The sequence below is a fragment of the Girardinichthys multiradiatus genome, chromosome 1 (genome assembly GCF_021462225.1).
Source record: "Girardinichthys multiradiatus isolate DD_20200921_A chromosome 1, DD_fGirMul_XY1, whole genome shotgun sequence".
Taxonomy (NCBI): domain Eukaryota; kingdom Metazoa; phylum Chordata; class Actinopteri; order Cyprinodontiformes; family Goodeidae; genus Girardinichthys; species Girardinichthys multiradiatus.
In genome coordinates, this window is record NC_061794.1 from 19,710,974 (window position 1) to 19,730,474 (window position 19,501).

Consider the following 19,501-nt stretch of genomic DNA (forward strand, 5'->3'; position numbering starts at 1 on the left):
ATAGACATGTCACTGCCAAAAAAAAATGAATTGGCAAATGTAGGAAGTGTAAGTTTGTTGTTTCAACTCAGCACAGTCAATGCTATTATCCCATTTCATACTCTTAGTTAGAAAGACTTTATAAACATAATTAGATACCTTCAAAATCAATTTGCACTTGAGCAAAATGAGCAAGCAGTGTGTTCCCACAAAACCAATCTTCCAGTTTTCAGCACAAACTAAACTTTTTTCTCCATAGTTTCGCACATTTGAGCATCCTATTGACTTTTGTTCTTCAAAAAGACATTTTCCATCCAGTTTTAACAGAAAGGTGGTTGTGGCTGAATGCAATGAAGCACTTGTGAGAGTGTAACAAAATTATAGTAGTAAGAATTAATAGTACAAATAAAGATGAACATGAGGACTTCGGTCAAAATATGCATGGTGACAATATTTAATTAAAAATCTTACATCTAAATGACTCTTTTCATTGAGAGAAGAAAGTCTCCAAGAGCTGGGCATATTTTTCTGAGTAAGAGTTTTGCTATTTTCTACACACTTGTCAGAAATTGACTGTGATGCATACAGTACTTTGCATAAAGGTTCATATCACCTGAAATTCAATTTATATTTAAGGGATTTTATGTGATAGAACAACGCAAAGTAGTCCAAAGAGTGGGATAGAGTAGCAGAGAAGCAAACATGTGGAAGAAATTGCTCTGGTCAGAATACACCAAAATTTAACTTTTTGGATACATCCATAATGGTATGTATAAACAAAACCTGTACTTGAACGTGACACACATAATCCCTTTGAAAATAGTGGTGGCGTCAGCATGCCCCGGGGATGATTTTCTTCAGCAGGGACGGGGAAACTGGGCAGAGTTTGGTTGGACAACAAATGGAGCTAAATACAAGGCAAACCTAGAAGTAAAACAGTTAAAGGCTGCCAAAAACCTGAGACTCTATGCAGCGCAACAAGAAAATATACAGCTAACTAAAAGAATAGACTATATCAAAGCATATTCATGTGTGAGAATAGCCCAGCCAATGTGAAAGATTGCTGCTCACAGGTGGTCTCTATCTAATCTGACTCCTTTTAAACAATTTTCCAATGTATTGACCTGAATATAAATGAATGCCACACTTTTAAGATTTTTCTTTTCAAAATGTCTATATCTATATAGAATTTTTCACTTTACAGTTATGCACTGCTTTGTATTGGTCTTTTACATGTAATCCAATAATTCACACTGAGGTTTGTGGTTGTAACATGACAAAATGTAAAAAACCTCAAAGGAGGTATAAATTCTTTAGTATGGTTTTGGATTTTAGAGTCAAAAGTGTGAAAATAAATCTACAATGGTAATTAACACCTGCCCCTTGACATACTAAAGCAAAAAGGCCTTATTTTGTACCTGAGCATCAACGAGAAGGTGCCGCATAAGGTTCATGGATTTCTGCAGTGTCTCCGTCTCAGGAGGAGAGTAGGCCTGCTGCTCCTGTTCCAGGGACTTGGGTCTGGTAACCATGAAGCTTGCAATCTGGTCATTGAGATTATTCAGCGACTGCACAGCTACAGGAAGACACAAAAATAAAACCATTAACATTCTTTCTTTATTGCATTTTTTCTAATGCAGGGAGGTATACTGTATGTGCACAAGAACTCTATTTCTTGCCTTTGTAAGTGTATTGCGAACATCTTATTGCACAAAAACAACAAAGACAACAAACTAGTTTTCTGCTGTCACCAACTTTCTGTGTCAACATTATCTCTGGTTCAGAATGTTCCACTTCAGCCTCAGAGCCATCCTGTTTTTGTTTTCCTGTTCTTTCTTTTGTGTGTCCCTGGCAAACCTCTCCTTTCAGATTTCCTCTCCCACATTAAAAACTCACCACCCTTACTGTACTTCCTGCATCTCGCACACATACACACACTTCCTAAACACACTTCCCATTTACCAGTGAGTGACCCCTGCTCTGTGAAGGGTTATAGCAAACATTTCTGGTGGAAATTCAGGATAAATGAAGGCATGGAGGAAAGGATGATTTCCATATTGTTATGGGTTTTAGCAAACTCATCTTTTCAATTTTACATGAGCTGCAATGCTAACCCTTGAAGTGTCTTCCCACTTCTTTTCAGCATTTAAATTATTCCAAAACATTTACATTAGAAATGAGGTTCAAGGACTGACCATCTGTCCAGATGTGATTTTATACAAATCTTGAGCCATTAAATTTATTATATTTTGCTAAACTCCACTGCTGAAACATTTCCGCCAAATAAAGAAATGCAACTTGCCTAATCCTCGTGAGTAGGATGATTTAAGGCCAAGCAGCTGGATAAGGTATTTTCAGGATGTAAATGTAAAGCCTCTTTCAGACACAAACGCCCATGCACAGAGAAAAAGAGAGAGAGAGAGGCTAGATTAATGTGTTGCGTAACAACAAAATTGTATCACCACCATGGCTGACATTTCCAAGCAAACAAGCTCCGAGGTGGAAATTTGACAAGTCAGGATTGAAGGCAGCACAGATAAGAAGGAAACGAAGGACCTGAAGAGGAAGACTGTGTCCCCCTGAGGTGAGAGTCAAGCAGAAGTCAGAATAATGAATATGTGAATAGAGCCGTTGTTGCCTGAATTTCAAGTCACTTTAGTCAGTCTGAGCGTCAGAAGAATTTCGCCAGACATAAAAAGATGGACCATAGTATGCTGACAAGTTAGAGATTAGGCCTTAACTTTATTTAGTTTTTATTTATTTGGGTGATTAAAAATGACACATATTCACTTTGTTATAATTCACAAATAAATAACAGTAGAATGTGTATGAATCTGGTTTCTGTCAGGGTTTGAGGGGTATGTGTACTGCACAATCACAGTACCCTCTACTGGGCAAAACTAAAAATCAAAAAACACCTGAGTGTAAGTGAAATGTCGAATACAAAGAAAAATAAAACACACTGACCAGCAGACATTGAGAGTGTACAACATTTTAATATGAGCAATCATTTTATGGCAAAAAAAAAACAATACGGTGTAATTTTATAATCAGTTTCGCCCTCTCGATGTACAATGGGCCAGAGGAATATCTATACTAGATAGATAGATAGATAGATAGATAGATAGATAGATAGATAGATAGATAGATAGATAGATAGATAGATAGATAGATAGATAGATAGATAGATAGATAGATAGATAGATAGATAGATAGATAGATAGATAGATAGATAGATAGATAGATAGATAGATAGATAGATAGATAGATAGATAGATAGATAGATAGATAGATAGATAGATAGATAGATAGATAGATAGATAGATAGATAGATAGATAGATAGATAGATAGATAGATAGATACAGGTCCTTCTCAAAAAATTAGCATATTGTGATAAAGTTCATTATTTTCCATAATGTCATGATGAAAATTTAACATTCATATATTTTAGATTCATTGCACACTAACTGACATATTTCAGGTCTTTTATTGTCTTAATACGGATGATTTTGGCATACAGCTCATGAAAACCCAAAATTCCTATCTCACAAAATTAGCATATCATTAAAAGGGTCTCTAAACGAGCTATGAACCTAATCATCTGAATCAACAAGTTAACTCTAAACACCTGCAAAAGATTCCTGAGGTCTTTAAAACTCCCAGCCTGGTTCATCACTCAAAACCCCAATCATGGGTAAGACTGCCGACCTGACTGCTGTCCAGAAGGCCACTATTGACACCCTCAAGCAAGAGGGTAAGACACAGAAAGAAATTTCTGAACGAATAGTCTGTTCCCAGAGTGCTGTATCAAGGCACCTCAGTGGGAAGTCTGTGGGAAGGAAAAAGTGTGGCAGAAAACGCTGCACAATGAGAAGAGGTGACCGGACCCTGAGGAAGATTGTGGAGAAGGGCCGATTCCAGACCTTGGGGGACCTGCGGAAGCAGTGGACTGAGTCTGGAGTAGAAACATCCAGAGCCACCGTGCACAGGCGTGTGCAGGAAATGGGCTACAGGTGCCGCATTCCCCAGTCCTGGGCTACAGAGAAGCAGCACTGGACTGTTGCTCAGTGGTCCAAAGTACTTTTTTCGGATGAAAGCAAATTCTGCATGTCATTCGGAAATCAAGGTGCCAGAGTCTGGAGGAAGACTGGGGAGAAGGAAATGCCAAAATGCCAGAAGTCCAGTGTCAAGTACCCACAGTCAGTGATGGTCTGGGGTGTCGTGTCAGCTGCTGGTGTTGGTCCACTGTGTTTTATCAAGGGCAGGGTCAATGCAGCTAGCTATCAGGAGATTTTGGAGCACTTCATGCTTCCATCTGCTGAAAAGCTTTATGGAGATGAAGATTTCATTTTTCATCACGACCTGGCACCTGCTCACAGTGCCAAAACCACTGGTAAATGGTTTACTGACCATGGTATCACTGTGCTCAATTGGCCTGCCAACTCTCCTGACCTGAACCCCATAGAGAATCTGTGGGATATTGTGAAGAGAACGTTGAAAGACTCAAGACCCAACACTCTGGATGAGCTAAAGGCCGCTATCGAAGCACCCTGGGCCTCCATAAGACCTCAGCAGTGCCACAGGCTGATTGCCTCCATGCCACGCCGCATTGAAGCAGTCATTTCTGCAAAAGGATTCCAGACCAAGTATTGAGTGCATAACTGTACATGATTATTTGAAGGTTGACGTTTTTTTGTATTAAAAACACTTTTCTTTTATTGGTCGGATGAAATATGCTAATTTTGTGAGATAGGAATTTTGTGTTTTCATGAGCTGTATGCCAAAATCATCCGTATTAAGACAATAAAAGACCTGAAATATTTCAGTTAGTGTGCAATGAATCTAAAATATATGAATGTTAAATTTTCATCATTACATTATAGAAAATAATTAACTTTATCACAATATGCTAATTTTTTGAGAAGGACCTGTAGATAGATAGATAGATAACAAACCCAAAAGATTTGACTATGAGAAGTACATATTTAAAGTGGTTGACAAAAGAGATACTTTAAAAAAAACAATCAATGACAATGTGAGAAAAGGTTAAGACACGTTGCAACAGAGCAATTTTACTGTCTGCCCTGTAAGAGGTTTTTTTTTTTATAAATCATCTAATGATCTCCACAGCAAGCTTCAAATTTCACTCATCAAATGACTAAATGACAAACTAATGTATAACTTAAGTGGGATCCTGAAATCAGATTTAGTTTATTAATTAATTTCACAATAAATAAATCAAAAAGTTTCTCTTTAGGACAATTTAAACAAGAAAGATAACATTAAAGCAGGCACACAATATTGATAAAACTAAAATCTATAGCCATCGATCACAAAAGCTACATTATGCAGTCAAATCGATACCACTATTTTGTTGAAGTGAACCATAACTCTTAGAATGCCACCTTTACCCTGCGTATTGATTATCCAACACCGATTGCCTTTCTGGTGGTAACTGAGCCTATGAAGCAACAGGTTACAATTACATGGTCTGAAGTTTCATTTTATTGTCAAACTATTAACCTATTGAATGGAGCACACTATCACTGTGTAGTAAGATGTACTTAAGGTGTACTACAATAATGATTGGCAATCTTTGAACAAATTGTACTCAATGGACATCCCTCTTATCCAACACAAGATACTTTCTTCTACCAAAAATTAAAAGATATGGCTACTATGTACTTTCTTTAAAGAGCAGTAAGGTGTTTTTTTCAAGCAGTAACAATAAAGAATGACAAATCAAACTTGCTTTGTTTGATATTCTGCAAATACCAAATGCTGTACATGATTGTGACCACAAATCCAAGAGATAAAACTACCTTGAATAAGAATGCAAAATACAACAAACTATTGTGAGTGTCATTCTGTAGCTTCATGTAAAACCTGAAAAAGATTTCACCTGCAGCCTGCCTTCAGCACATATGAAACTGATGAAAGAAGCCAGAGGTATAGGTTGAAGGGTTTATACAAAAATGAAAATAAATAAGGCTGTAATTTCAGCTCACCATTTTAACTTGTAGCTTTTCTTTTTATTTTTGTCTCACCAACATAAAAGCTAAAGGTGCCTTGCATGTTCTCATTTAATTTGACCTAAAATGGGAAATGGCCTGGCTTGTATAGTGCTTTATCAAATCCGAAGACTCCAAAGCACTTTACACTACAATCAGTCGTCCACCTATTCATACACACATTGTCAGTGATAGGCTGCAATGTAGCCACAGCTGCCCTGGGGCAGACTGACATAAGTGGGGCTGCCATACAATCGGTGCTACAGGGCCCTCTGAGCAGCAGGCAAGGCAAGTGAATTGTCTTGTCCAAGGACACAACGACTGAGACGGATGGAGCGGGGTTCGAACCGGCAACTGGTTACAGCACAAACATCTACAACATCGCCCCTTCCAAATAGAATAAGGTGCAGTAGAATACAACTAAAGTTGAGTTAAAAGATTAACCAAACAACTTGTGGAAATGTGGTGAAATACAGGAATTATGAATGAAATCCTTTTTTTGCATGGTGCTAATATGGTGAAACAGTGCATTGCTGGTGGTTGCAGCAATACTGCAGCAGCAGCTGTTAGTCTCCACTACTTTCCTGAAGTGAAGAGGATTCAAACTGCCTGGATACGAGCTGTAAAACTGAAAGATAAGCTGGTCCCACCAAGCACAGCCAGTTGTGATCAGAGAACATTTTGGCAAACTGCTTTGAACAAGAAACCTCTGAATTCGCAAAAGAAATTACGTTGAATGTTGAAAAGCAGATGCTATAGCCATGCTATCCAGTGCATCTGATGTGAAAAGGTTGTTGCTTGCTGTTGCTAAATGGATCAAGGATCAGCAGGTAAAAATACTTTCTTGTCGCAAAAGCACATTTAGATATTGGTAGGTATTGTCAATAATTAAAAATCCAATAATCTGAAATTATCATTATTATAATAAGATAAATGACACATGCATACAATATATTTAAATAACTGTGTGTAAGAAATTAAACACCAGACGTGTCTTCAACTCTTGAAACACTTTTGGGATGTCTGCTGCTACTGTTCTATGCTGCTTAGCTTTGCCCCCGGTTGTTTCACTGCCGTGTGGTGCTGACGGCTCTGCCAGTGGCTCCAACATTGAAGGAGCTGCGCCCAAAACTTGTGCTCTGCCATCTGATGACAGCTGACTTTCTTCCTTTGACTGTGCTCTCTATGATAGTGACTGAAATATATCTAAAGAAACATCATATTATTTGCTACTGTATGTGTTGTTAGCCATTGTTGCAGCGGCCTTTTCACGTGCCAGGGTTCCCCTTTTATGTCATAAAAGCGAAAAGGAGTAGTCTGGAAGTGCCTTTTTAGTGAATTTTGTGACCATATATCTCAACAACTGTTCATTTCAGTGGCATGAATTTACTGCTAAAACTTTTCTCAGTGTTTCTATTACATTAATGTAACTGGTTTAATCATAGAAATTAGATGTCGAGCAGCACTTTAATAAAAATATAAAAGTGGTATATCACAGCATTAATAAAATGTTGTAATATAACTATCACAACATTTTACAGCTTGTATTTAGTTGAGGTATTGACCTCAAAGCAGTTCTTCAGAAATCAAGCTACCTGGCAGAGCTATCCAATGCTGCCCCCTATTGGTTAAAGTAAAAATAAACCCACCAATTATTCCTCAATTGTAAAATCGTATTTAGTGCTATTAGATCAATTTGCAACACCACAAAATAAATTAAAGAAATAAGCAATCATGGAGCAGAGAACAATGTTTAGGTTCCCTGAAAGTTTATATAAACATTGCACTGAATTGCACTGAGATTAATTTAAAGACCTGAACTTCACATTTGTAGGAGTGCAGTAACATTGACATTATGCAATAAGGACATCTTAATTGTGTAACATAAAAACATTACCTAAGACTGCATTACCATAATAATAAAATCTTAAATAAATTATGTAATTCCTATACTAAAAATGCAATTTAAAGTAAACAAAAAGAATTGAAGAATTGAACAAATGTTTATTGTTACTTCATGAAAAATTGATAAGGCACAATTTTTCACAGGAGAGATTTTAGCTTTTATGAATGAAAACACATTAACTTTATGCTATGGATACATGCTGACACATTCTGCATCTGCAAATCCACGTTACATCATCCCGCCACCAGTACCTACACAAGATTTACATAGTGGGGATGAAGACACAGAGATGGCACAGAAAGAAAGAGAGCACACATCACTAGTTTGGTAGAACTGAACCCCAGGGGTCCTGCAGCTGTGAATCGGCGAGCAGAACCCTCATCTCCACAGAGCTCATTAAACCCCACTAATCGTATCTGTTACTGCTGTACTGAGTGGAATAAAAGCAAAGCAGCAGATATGGGATGTGGTTTCCTGGAGGTGTAGGGCTGTGCAGTTCAAAAACTGTTTGTGTTTGTGTGTGTGTGTGTGTGTGTGTGTGTGTGTGTTTACATGTGGGTATATTTATGTGTGTATGTTTGGTAGAGAAACTTGGCAATGGCTCACTTTTTTTCTGCCCATTTATGCCTCCAGCACAGAACGCTTCCCCCTCAAATTTTCCCCATTTTCTCTGCTCAGATTTCCATGAGGCTTGCTTCATCTTTCTGTCCTCTTTCTCATGTTTCTGTGCCCTGCTTGAAACAACATTCTCAACTGATTGAATGGATTACACTCTGGCTCTATTTCACCCGCCATGTCGGCAAGAGAGATAACAGAGCAGAATAATCAGCGACAGAATCTGATGACAAAAATCGCTGTTTTTTTGTATGTTATGTAATATCATCTTCTGGTAGTGTGGTCTCACCAACAAACCTGAGGCTCTCTTGAGTTGAAAGGAAAATCCTCATGCCTGCTGCTTTGAAGGCTCTGCTTGTTTTTTGGTTTTGGTCACAGCCAACACAAAGCCTCCTCGCAGAAACAGTGAGACGTAAGTACAAAGATCCCTGCGCAAAGCCTAAGAGTGAATAAACCGAGTTATGTGAACTGCGTGCATTTGAAAAGGCTCTTCATAGAGAGTGGGTGGTCTGAGCGTGTGCCTCTTCAAAATCTCTGAGGTACAAATACTGCTTCTGCTTTTTTACTGTCAAAGTTTGGATCTAGGACAGGCATCAAGAGGCATAAATATCTTTGCCTGAGCTTGTTTTAAAAAGAGACGTTCATTTGTTTGTTACCGTTAATCCCTAGATATAGATCTATAAGTTAAACATTAAACCTCTATGACAGTTCTATTCAGTGGTGCAGCCTTGTTTTTCTGCAAAAACACAAAAACATCCTCACCATTTTATCTCTAAAACAAGTTAAAGTGCGTATACTTTATCTTTACATTTTAGAAACCCACTTTTTTTTTTAATATGACACATAAATAAAAGATTATGTTTTTTTTCATTGTTTTTCAAAACTATATAAATAATGTGAAAACACACTCTTCTCCCACAGTCCAAAAACATGACTATTAGGTTAATTGGTTTCTCTAAGTTGCCCTTAGGTGTGAATGAGTGTGTGTGCGGTTGTTTGTCACGAGTGTGTTTGTGTTGCCCTGCGATGGACTTGCGATCTGTCCAGGGTGTACCCCCCATCCTGTCCATAGACTGCTGGAGGTAGGCACCAGCTTCCCTGTGACCCACTATGGAAGAAGTGGTAGGAAATGACTGACTGACCTTTAAAAAAGAACCTTTTGAGTTACACCCATTAAAACAGAAAGCACTTCCATGTATGAATGATGACGTAGTGTATGCAACATCCTCTGCTTATTTGCAACACAGGAATATTTGCTACAAAACTCATCTATCTAGGAAATGTGACTGAGCTTCATCAACGTAAAGTGGAAACACTTTTGGCCCTAAGATTAGGATACATTTGGAATCTTGAATTTAAGGGAAGGAGCTAACCAAATCTGAGGGAAAAGGACTCAACCCAGTTCATGCTACAGATGAGATAGATCCAGCATACAGGAAGCCAACGGCCAGATCAAGTTAATCAACGCTGTTTTTTTGTAAGCGTAAATTATTGACATGCTTTATTTTACAGACGTCTTCATTTTCTGTTTCCTCTGCCTTGATAATTACCTCCAGCTACGATAATGTTTTTATCCATGTCTGAGCAAAATAAACATAAGTATTTGCAGGTGCTGTCTATTTGCATATCAGTATTTTAGCTTTCCCTCCATTCACCACATGCATAGCATTAGCTTGAAGAAACAATTACGGGTTTCAAATGTGTTGTTGTGAGAAATCTAACTGTAGGTACAGTTAAAGAGTTTGATTGGCATGATAGACTATGTCCTCAGAAGAACATTTTGACAACTAGAGTACTGTAATGCAGTCAAACCCTCACAAGTAAACCATCGTACTGATTTTGTTAACTGCATAATCATTGCATAGGTCACTAAAATGAGGTAGGCTTTTCTGGTAACATCTTGAAAGATGCCTGTGCACATAAGGGTAACGATATTGATCAAAACTGCAGGTGAAATAACATCTGTCTAGTTACTGTTAGACTTTCGAATGACAGTTTTGCTACAAAGGATTCATTACTAGTGAGGTGAATACAGGCAGACTGGGTTTAAAACAAAGTTCTTTTCAATCACTTCTTAGTGTGCCAGTTTGCTAAGTCTTCAAGCTTACTGTGTTCCTTAACCTTACCGTAAAATCTGGGACGTAAAGTTTTGTTTTATGAACTTGTATTTGAGCTGGAGACTATGCTGTTCTAACTTTTGTCTAAGGTGGATATTGTGGTCTGCATTGATGCCTGAGTTTAGCATTTCAAATTTAATATCATCACAGGCAGCTTTCGCCTGTCTTATGCTTGCTGTGTTTCTTTTACTTTCACATTTTTGCTATTATGCTTAAATGCTGACTTGAAAACGGTTAGCTAAATGTCTCAACACAGCTGAAAGCAAAAGTGTTAAAAATGAAAATATGTCCTTTAAATTTTGCAACATAAACCATTCACCTTCTGTTTTATGAAGGTTTAGGTATGTGATTCTATTTATAAATGTGTATATGGGCCAAGACTGATTAACACCTGACAAGACAGTTTTCTTTCACAGCTAACTGATTTAGCAGCGAGCTTGAAAGCTGCTGCCAAAAAACATCAACAAGAGGGAATATTCCGTTAGGGTAAAGGTCGAAGTTTAAACTGATTGGTTGGTTTCATCACAATTTAATTTGGCTAAATTATTAAAGTATTAAAACGTCAAGATATGTGTAGATGGAGTTAAATTCGTCTCAAAAACATTAACAAGATTTGTATGCATACAATATTATCAACAATTGTTTGTTTTTTTGTTTTTTTATTTAATATCTCTCAGAAAATCAAGTAACAATTAAACAAAATGCATTTACACAGTTTGGAATAAAACCTACATTATTTTATGCCATCCATCACAACCTTCTAATTACTTATTTTGGGGTTTGTCTGTGACCAGCCAGTTATTCAGGAAGAAAATGTTTTTTTATGTGAATTTTAACTATACATGTGTCAAGACATTCATTTTGCACTATTTTTCACTATTAACCATGTGCTATTTGATGCCAAACATTAACTAACAAAATAATAATGTGTAAGTGTGAACATAAAACAATTTGTGTTGTGTCCATCTAGTAATTACAATATAATGCATGAGAACAAGACATTTCCTCTTGTGTTATCCACATATAGGAGGGAATATGGATATAGTCATGAAGCCAAAGAGAATTAGTTGGAAATGTAATATTTTTAATACACACAAAACAACTCTGAGTTAATCAGTCATTAAAATGTCATGAGATAGATTTTTACCTTTTCGTTGATGTGCAGGTGTACTTCTTAATATTATTTTTTGTTTGTTTTTGTAACGATAATATCTATTTCTGTCAACCAATTTTACACTCTGCTCCCAAGCTTCACTCCACTTCACCTTTGAAGACTGAATGTGTTAAAAGGTAAAGGAACTGGCAGATATCTTACCAGCAGTAAAGACCTCTTTTAGGTCAATGAAACAGAGGTTAGTTTAAGAGCTAATGTCCAACAATCAGTGAATCCTTTTGATGTCAAAATAACAAAAATGTCACAGCAGCTCATGAATGCTTTCATAAACACTTACACCATCGTCTCATTAGCATTGGATTGCATTTTAATTTAGTGTGTGGTGGGTAATAATGGCTTTTCACGTGAAACGCTGACTGCAAAACAAAATGTGCATCTTTACCCACTGAGCCACTCACATGGCAGCAACTAAATGCATTTAGCAATCTAGACATGGTGAAGACAACCTGCTGAAGTTCAGACCGAGCATCAGAATAGAGCACAAAATTTAAGTGACTTGAACATGGCATGGTTGTTGGTGGAGTGTTTTAGAAACCGTCAACCTAATGGGATTTTTTTAAACACAACCATTTCTTGAGTTTACATAAAATGGTCCCATTGAGAGAATTGTGTTAACAAAAAATGCCTTGTTGAGGGCAAAAGTCAGAGGAGGATCATGATGATAGAAAGGGGACAAAAGCTCAATTAACCACTGTTACAACCAAGGTGGACAGAACGCCCAATACATAATATTTTAAAGAAAATGGCCAACAGCAGCAGAAGACCACGCTAGGTGCTACTCTTATCAGATAAGAGGTTTGTACAGGATTACACAAATTAAACAATTACAAAATGGAAAAACCTCACCTGATCAGATGAGTCTCAATTTCATCTGTAACATTCAGGTCGGATTTGCCATAAAAATAAAAATAAAAGTGGATCAATCATGCCTTGTATCAATCTTTTAGGCCAGTGGGATTATTAAATTGATGTGAGGGATATTTCTTTGGTTTACTCTGGGCTCCTTAGGTACAAGTGGGCATTTTCAAAGATCACAACGTACCTGAATATTGTTGCCAACCATGTCCATCCTTTTATGGCTGCAGTGAACCCATCTTCTGATGGCTGCTTCCAGCAAGCTAATGCACCATGTCACAAAGATTTCATGAAAATGACAATGACTTCAAAGTTCTCCAATAGCATCTGCAGTTACCAGATTTTAATCCATAGAGCACCTTTCAAGTGTGGTGCAACAAGGGAGTTATATCTGCAGCAATCTCTGTGATGCCATCATGTCAAAATGGACCAAATTCTTCTTGTTTCTCTTGTTAAATCTACTATATGTCACAAATAATTAAGACATTTCTGAGGGCTGAAGGAGGTGGTGCTAGCAAGATGTAATTTAATAGTAGATGTACTTTAGTCTGTAGCTTCCCACTGTAAATTGAAAATGTGTGCTAGTTTACCTTCCAAAATATAAACTTTTATATAATTTAACTGTATGTCTTGCATCAGGTTTTAAGGGAAGTAAAATATAGAAAGGGGAAGTGATATAATTTTACATAGTATATATTTTCTCAACATTTTAAACTACCAATGAGAGATTAACAGCCATGGGCTCATGTACGGCACTGGCCTGTTCCCTAAAAAGGAAAATAGTTGAAGCTCAGAAAGCATAAAAAAGTAAAGCTAATTATATCTTGTTAAAGTCTTGAAAATCAAGCTGCCCTGCAGGAGAAAGGTTTAGCAGATATTTGATCTGTATTGCACTCACAAGCAGGCATCAGAGGAAACCTTAACTGCTTCATCACATCAAAACATGACATCAAGAAAATGCAAACAGCCTACTTAAGAACTCCAATGCACGTTGGAAACAAATAAACAGGAAAGTAAACCTACAGAGTACAGTATGCCGTGGATAAGAATGGATGGTCGAATAGTCAGGGGAATGTCACATTGTCTCCTGTCTTGCCATAAATTGCCATTTCTTGTATATTTTTTTAAAATCGAAGGATAAGCTAGCCATCTCAGATATATTTCATGGTTCTATGAGTTCCTCAGGTCAGTCAAATAATCATTAGCAAAATTAACAAGAAAGTAGGTCATGCTGTCAGTTTCAATTTTAGTGTCTGGCATTCAAAGGTTAGTAAGTCTTCATCAGCATAGATAGAGCATTTGCATATTGTTGCATTAGATTAAGTAATATTTTTATTGCGTAATTGCTTCAATGCTTCAGTACCAGTTGACGTTGCTTTAGCAGCGGTGCACATATACAGTACATATGACGTTTCAGAGCTGCTATGCTCATAATGTGAACTTTCTTGACATGTCAAAAAATCAGTGGCAGCCTGGCTTGGCTGGTGATCAAATCATGTATGTTACAGTGTTAAACGTATGGAAAGATTATTTATTTAGTGTTATTTATCTTCCTAAGCCAGTGAAACAGAAGGCAGACATGTAATAGAGTGACAGCAGTATAAGCAAAACTGATAATCTAACTAATAATCAATTGTAATCAGTGAAGTAGATTTATATAAAGCAATTTTACATAATGCAAGAGTTGGGTTTTTACACAGAAGAAGTAATCAGTCATCATTAAAGTCTATTAATTTGCAGATCAATACTAATAATTACAATACAGTCCAGAACAATTCTATCAAAGACATTCATGTTTGTTTTTTGTTGTTTTTTTAATAGACTATTAACTCCTTGGCTGACAATACTGAAGTTATATTGTTATAAAAGCACCTTCGGCTCCCTTAGTGATCACATAAAGGCCGCAAACTATGGCAAATCATAAAGTCACAATCATCTGCACCAACCGGCTTCCCACCAGAGTGAAAACTTAGCATTAATGAACAGATATTAAGGGTTTAATCACTGGCTGAAAAAGGACTTTAATATTTGAAGCATAATTTTCCAGTGCTCTAAATAACACCAGGGAAAAGAGATACATTTTCATTTTAGGTGGGTGACATCAGGACAAAACATCATTACATTTGTATGATGAGATAATGGAGAACGCTTTGCTAATTTTGTCTGTTTGTGAAACTGCTAAATGTGCACACAACAAACATAGGTTAGCTGCAGGAAATGAATTGTGTCAATGAAATTCCAACATTGTCATTTATAAATTGTCTTTAATATAGTGTCCTTTACCTTATAGATGAAAAGTACTGACTAGGTTAAGAGTGTACTGCTTCATCACTTTTTTGAGGGTTCAGCCAGCTTTGTATGGCTTTTCAGCCTGCTGTGCTGTGCCATCCTAACACCTCAGCTAGACTGAGATATCTCCCTCAGACAGTAAGACCTCTAAGATAATTATAGTGGAAGGTGTTGAGTTTCTACACATCCACAGAAAGAAACGTCTATTAATCTTAACTGTTGGACAGCATTTGTTGGAAGATTTCTACTGACAGATTATATATTAATTAATTCAGACAATATTTGATAGGAACCTAATTAATATAATACTGTTTTGTCACAGAGCTAAGCACAGATTAATGTTGTATGTGCAGTTTCTCTCTCTCACCTCTTCATTCAGGGTATGACAGTCAGGTGCACTCACACAGCTGAGGATCATCTGGGCTAATCAAGGAAGAGCTTTTAAGCAGCAGGAACCCTGAAGGAGGCATCAGATTGTTAACTTACCTGAGTGGTAATCAGACCGGCAGACTATCTCTGTTTCTATTGTTTTCTCTAACCGTATCTCTTATCTGAGTTTTTCTGCTCCTCTCTCCCAGAGTGGATCTACCCTAAAGTCACAGACCTAAATGTCCCGGGCCTAGGGTCCATGTCCGAGTTCTTGTTTGGGTTTGAAGTACTTCACTGTGCTTACTCAACCGAGAGCCTCCTTCAGCTTCCTGGAACCTTTGTGGTAAGAAATGTACTTACCACTTCTCCTGTGAACCAGTTCCCTTCCCTTCCCTTGTTAGCCTCCACCTTTGTATCAGTTTATGGCGCCACCATATTCACCAAGCTAGATCTCCGCAGTGCACACCATCTGGTCCGTATTCAAGAGGAATGGAAGACGTTATTTAAATCACCTATTGGTCACTATGAGTACCTTGTCATGCCCTTTGGTCTCACCAACGCCCCTGCCATTCTTCAAGCTCTAGTGAACGACATGCTTAGGGACTTTATAAACGCTTTTGTTTTTGTTTACCTGGACAACATTCTAATCTTTTCTCAGGACCTTATAACGCATAAAAGACACGTCAGAATGGTCCCTCAATGCCTCTTGGAAAACCGACTCTATGTCAAAGCTGAGAAATGTGATTTTCACCTAAACTCCATAACCTTTCTTGGCTTCATTTACGAGGGTGGACAGGTGAAGGCAGATCCCAACAAGATTTGCGTCGTAATCGAGTGGCCTACTCTAACCACCAGGAAGCTGTCCCAGAAGTCTTAGTATTATGGTAAGCTCCACCCTTGTGCATATTATTCTAAATGTTTCTTACCCCCAGAAAGGAACTCTGACATTGGGGATCAGAAACTTCTCGCCATCAAATTGGCCCTGGAAGAGTGGTCACACTGGCTGGAGGGCACTACCTTACACAGCAAAATCTGGACTGATCACAAGAACCTCTACTATCTCCAGTCAGCTATGCGCCTCAACTCCCATCAGTGCCGCTTCTCGCTGTTTTTCTCCTGATTCAGCTTAACTATCACTTCATTGGGGCCCTCTCCTGGGACCTGGAGGATCTAATTCGCAGAGCCCAACAACAAGAACTGGACCCAGGAGGGGGACCCCCAGGCCATCTCTACATACCATCCAACATCAGGTTGCAGGTAATCCATTGGGCAAACTCTTCCAACCTCTCAAGTCATCTCGGGTCTCAGTCACAGCATTGCCTTCATCCATTGCTGTTTCTGGTGGCCTACCCTCAACAAGGATGTGGTGAGTTTGTGGCAGCCTGTTTCATTTGTGCTTGCAATAAAAACTCCCACAAACCCCCAACTGGTCTCCTACAAAACCTCTCTCCATTACCAATCCACCCTTGTCAAATGATCAAATGATCAGTGCAAACATCTCAATCAGGAGATGGAAAACACACTTCAGTGTCTCTGCACCAACATCTCACTTCCTGGGGTCATTATCTTTTTCTGGGCAGAGTATGCATATAATTCTCATGTTTCTGCAGCATCTGGTATGTCTCCCTTTGAATCTTCCCTTTGCTATCAACCTTCATTCCTCCCTTCGTCCTTCTCAGAGCCCATCCTGCCTTCAGTTCGTGCACATCTGTTTCGTTGCCGTAGATTGTTCCATCATCAGTCCCTCCTCTGTCCATCTCAAACTACTATCTCACCTCTGTGTTATATCAAGGAAGAGCTCTTAAGCAGCAGGAACCCTGAAGGAGGCGTCAGACTGTTAACTTACCTGAGTGGTAATCAGACCTGCAGACTGGCTCTGTTTCTCTTGTTTTCTCTGACCGTGTCTCTTACCTGAGTTTGTGTGCTCCTCTCTCCCAGAGTGGATTTACCCTGACCTGAATTTCCCCGGCCTAGGGTCCATGTCCGAGTTCTTGTTTGGATTGGAAGTACTTCACTGTGCTTACTCAACTGAAAGTCTCCTTCAGCTTCCTGGAACCTGTATGCTAAGAAACGTTCTTACCACTTCTCCTGTGAACCAGCCTGGTATCCTCCTGCCTGTCCACCCTCCAACTGTGCATATCGCCACCCGGACAAAAAACAAAGAGAACCTGAATCGTTCCACCCTCCTGAAAACACCATCTCTACTTAACAGTAAGAAGAATCCTACTTCATTTCATAATTTTACCTCTCCTCCTGTCAGCCATATTCACGTACCTCTCTCCCTCATTGAATCGACCATCAGAAAAGCTCAAAATAAGTAATTTCACAAGAGGTTTCTTCAAGTTATTCACAAAAGGCCACTTTAAATGTCAATTTGGTGGATGAAATTGTTCAGTTCCTTCATGCCATGCATCTTTAGTGCTTAGTAGAGCACACTTTTAATGTTATGACCTGCAGCAAACGTGATTCTTGGCAAAACACTCGCTTCTGACTGTATTCCTGATAATTCCTGATAGTCCAATTCTCATTGGCAAAGGCCTACATTTCATTATGCTTGTGTACTGCAACTTTTTTCAAAACTCACAAGAGATTTTCGGTGACATTCAGCTCAGGTAACTATAATGACCAATAAAGTATGTTTCAGGATTCCTTCTGAAACCATACCTTAGTGGACTGAAATATGCTTGAGATCATTGTTCTGTTTGAACATCCAAAGATGCCCAAGCTACTGCTTCCTCATGTCATTTTCTCCTAGGATTTCCTGATGCTTGAATGAACCCCCTTACCCACGCCCCAACCCCACCTTCTTTAACTTTAAGCTTGCAAACCATTGCTTCCAGCTGTATCTCTAGGAACATGCAGAGTATTTTAGATGTTATATCTCAAGTACACGAGATGCAACTAATGAAACCTGTTAATGGCTGCCTCAGCTCTGTCTACTACCACACTGAATTTTCAAAAGGCATCTCTTTTGAAGAATTTCATTCAGGGGATTTATTCAAGTTTGAGACTGAAGCAATCATTTAAAGTAAGTGTTGTTGTGGAATTTTTATAAAATCCTTCTAAAATCTGTTTGATTTAACTATTTACATTGTTCCATCATTTCTTTATTATAAAGTTCTTAACAATTTTAAATTTTGTCAATACACATAATTTGTGGCAAATATTGTAAACATGTTCTGGTGCTACTGTGAAAATTATATATGGCAGTGATTGATACATATTTATAAAAAAAACATATTTGTGTCTATTTTCATTTAATAGTAAAAAAGAATATCTGAAATAAATAACTAATACATGCAAAGAAGAAAAGAACTGAAAAGTTGACAGAAGTAACATCATCTGACATTTTTCCCTTAAAGGAAATATTTTCAGGTAATTAATTCCACAGGTGAAGTTCAAAGCTCCCCACTTAATGTTTCAGATATCACTGTTTGCTTTACTTCAAACACTTCACACTTGCCCTGTAATCCTGAATATGTGTGGATTTAAAAACTAAGCCTTTATCACTCATCAGCCATCACTTGTCTCATAGAGGGAAGCTTGGCAGAGATGGATCATCTGGATTGGAGAGCAAAAATGCCTGAAGTGAGGATTTGAAAGGAAAGTGAAGGACTAGGACTGACATGATTGGCAGAAGAATTGAGCCACTGCTGACGCATCATCCACCTGCTACTGAAGATAGATGCAGCTAAAACAGGAAACTCTTGCAATTTCAGTACCAAAAATTATGAAACACCATTAAGGCAGGTGGCGATGCTTGATGCTTGACTCTGAATTACTAATCAGACAGGTTGAAGGTCCTACGTTTTTCTTGAATGCAAAACTAATATAAAACATGCCGTTGCACCCTTTACTTTAAGACAATAACATTGGACATTGTATAAACATATGCCATTCTGTTTAACAGGTACATCAGCTGTTCAATTTTGACTTGTTAAAATTTCCAGACATACTGGCAATGACTAAAGCGCAGGGTGATTTGAGGAAAAACAGTCTCAGAGGATGTGATTCCCTGCCTGTTAACATCTAGTCCAGGCGGTTTGTCGTCCGCTGCTGTGCACCACAGGCTGACAGAATAATCAGAAGAGACCAAGAGAACCACTGAGAGCCGACAAGTTGTTTTGTACACGAGTCGGCCGCTGACGTCAACAGAAATCAAGCCACTATGCTGCATTGCATTTT

General features: G+C 38.2%; 1 protein-coding gene across 7 annotated transcripts in view; it reads right to left on the bottom strand.

Moving 5' to 3' along the window:
• The window catches only part of kazna (kazrin, periplakin interacting protein a), a 275,819-nt gene that overhangs the window by 234,491 nt on the left and 21,827 nt on the right, over positions 1-19,501 (bottom strand). For all 7 annotated transcript variants that reach the window (XM_047365258.1, XM_047365290.1, XM_047365267.1 and 4 more), the window contains one exon: positions 1,398-1,555. In XM_047365258.1, the coding sequence (XP_047221214.1) occupies positions 1,398-1,555 (158 nt within the window). The remainder of the gene's footprint in view (positions 1-1,397; positions 1,556-19,501) is intronic.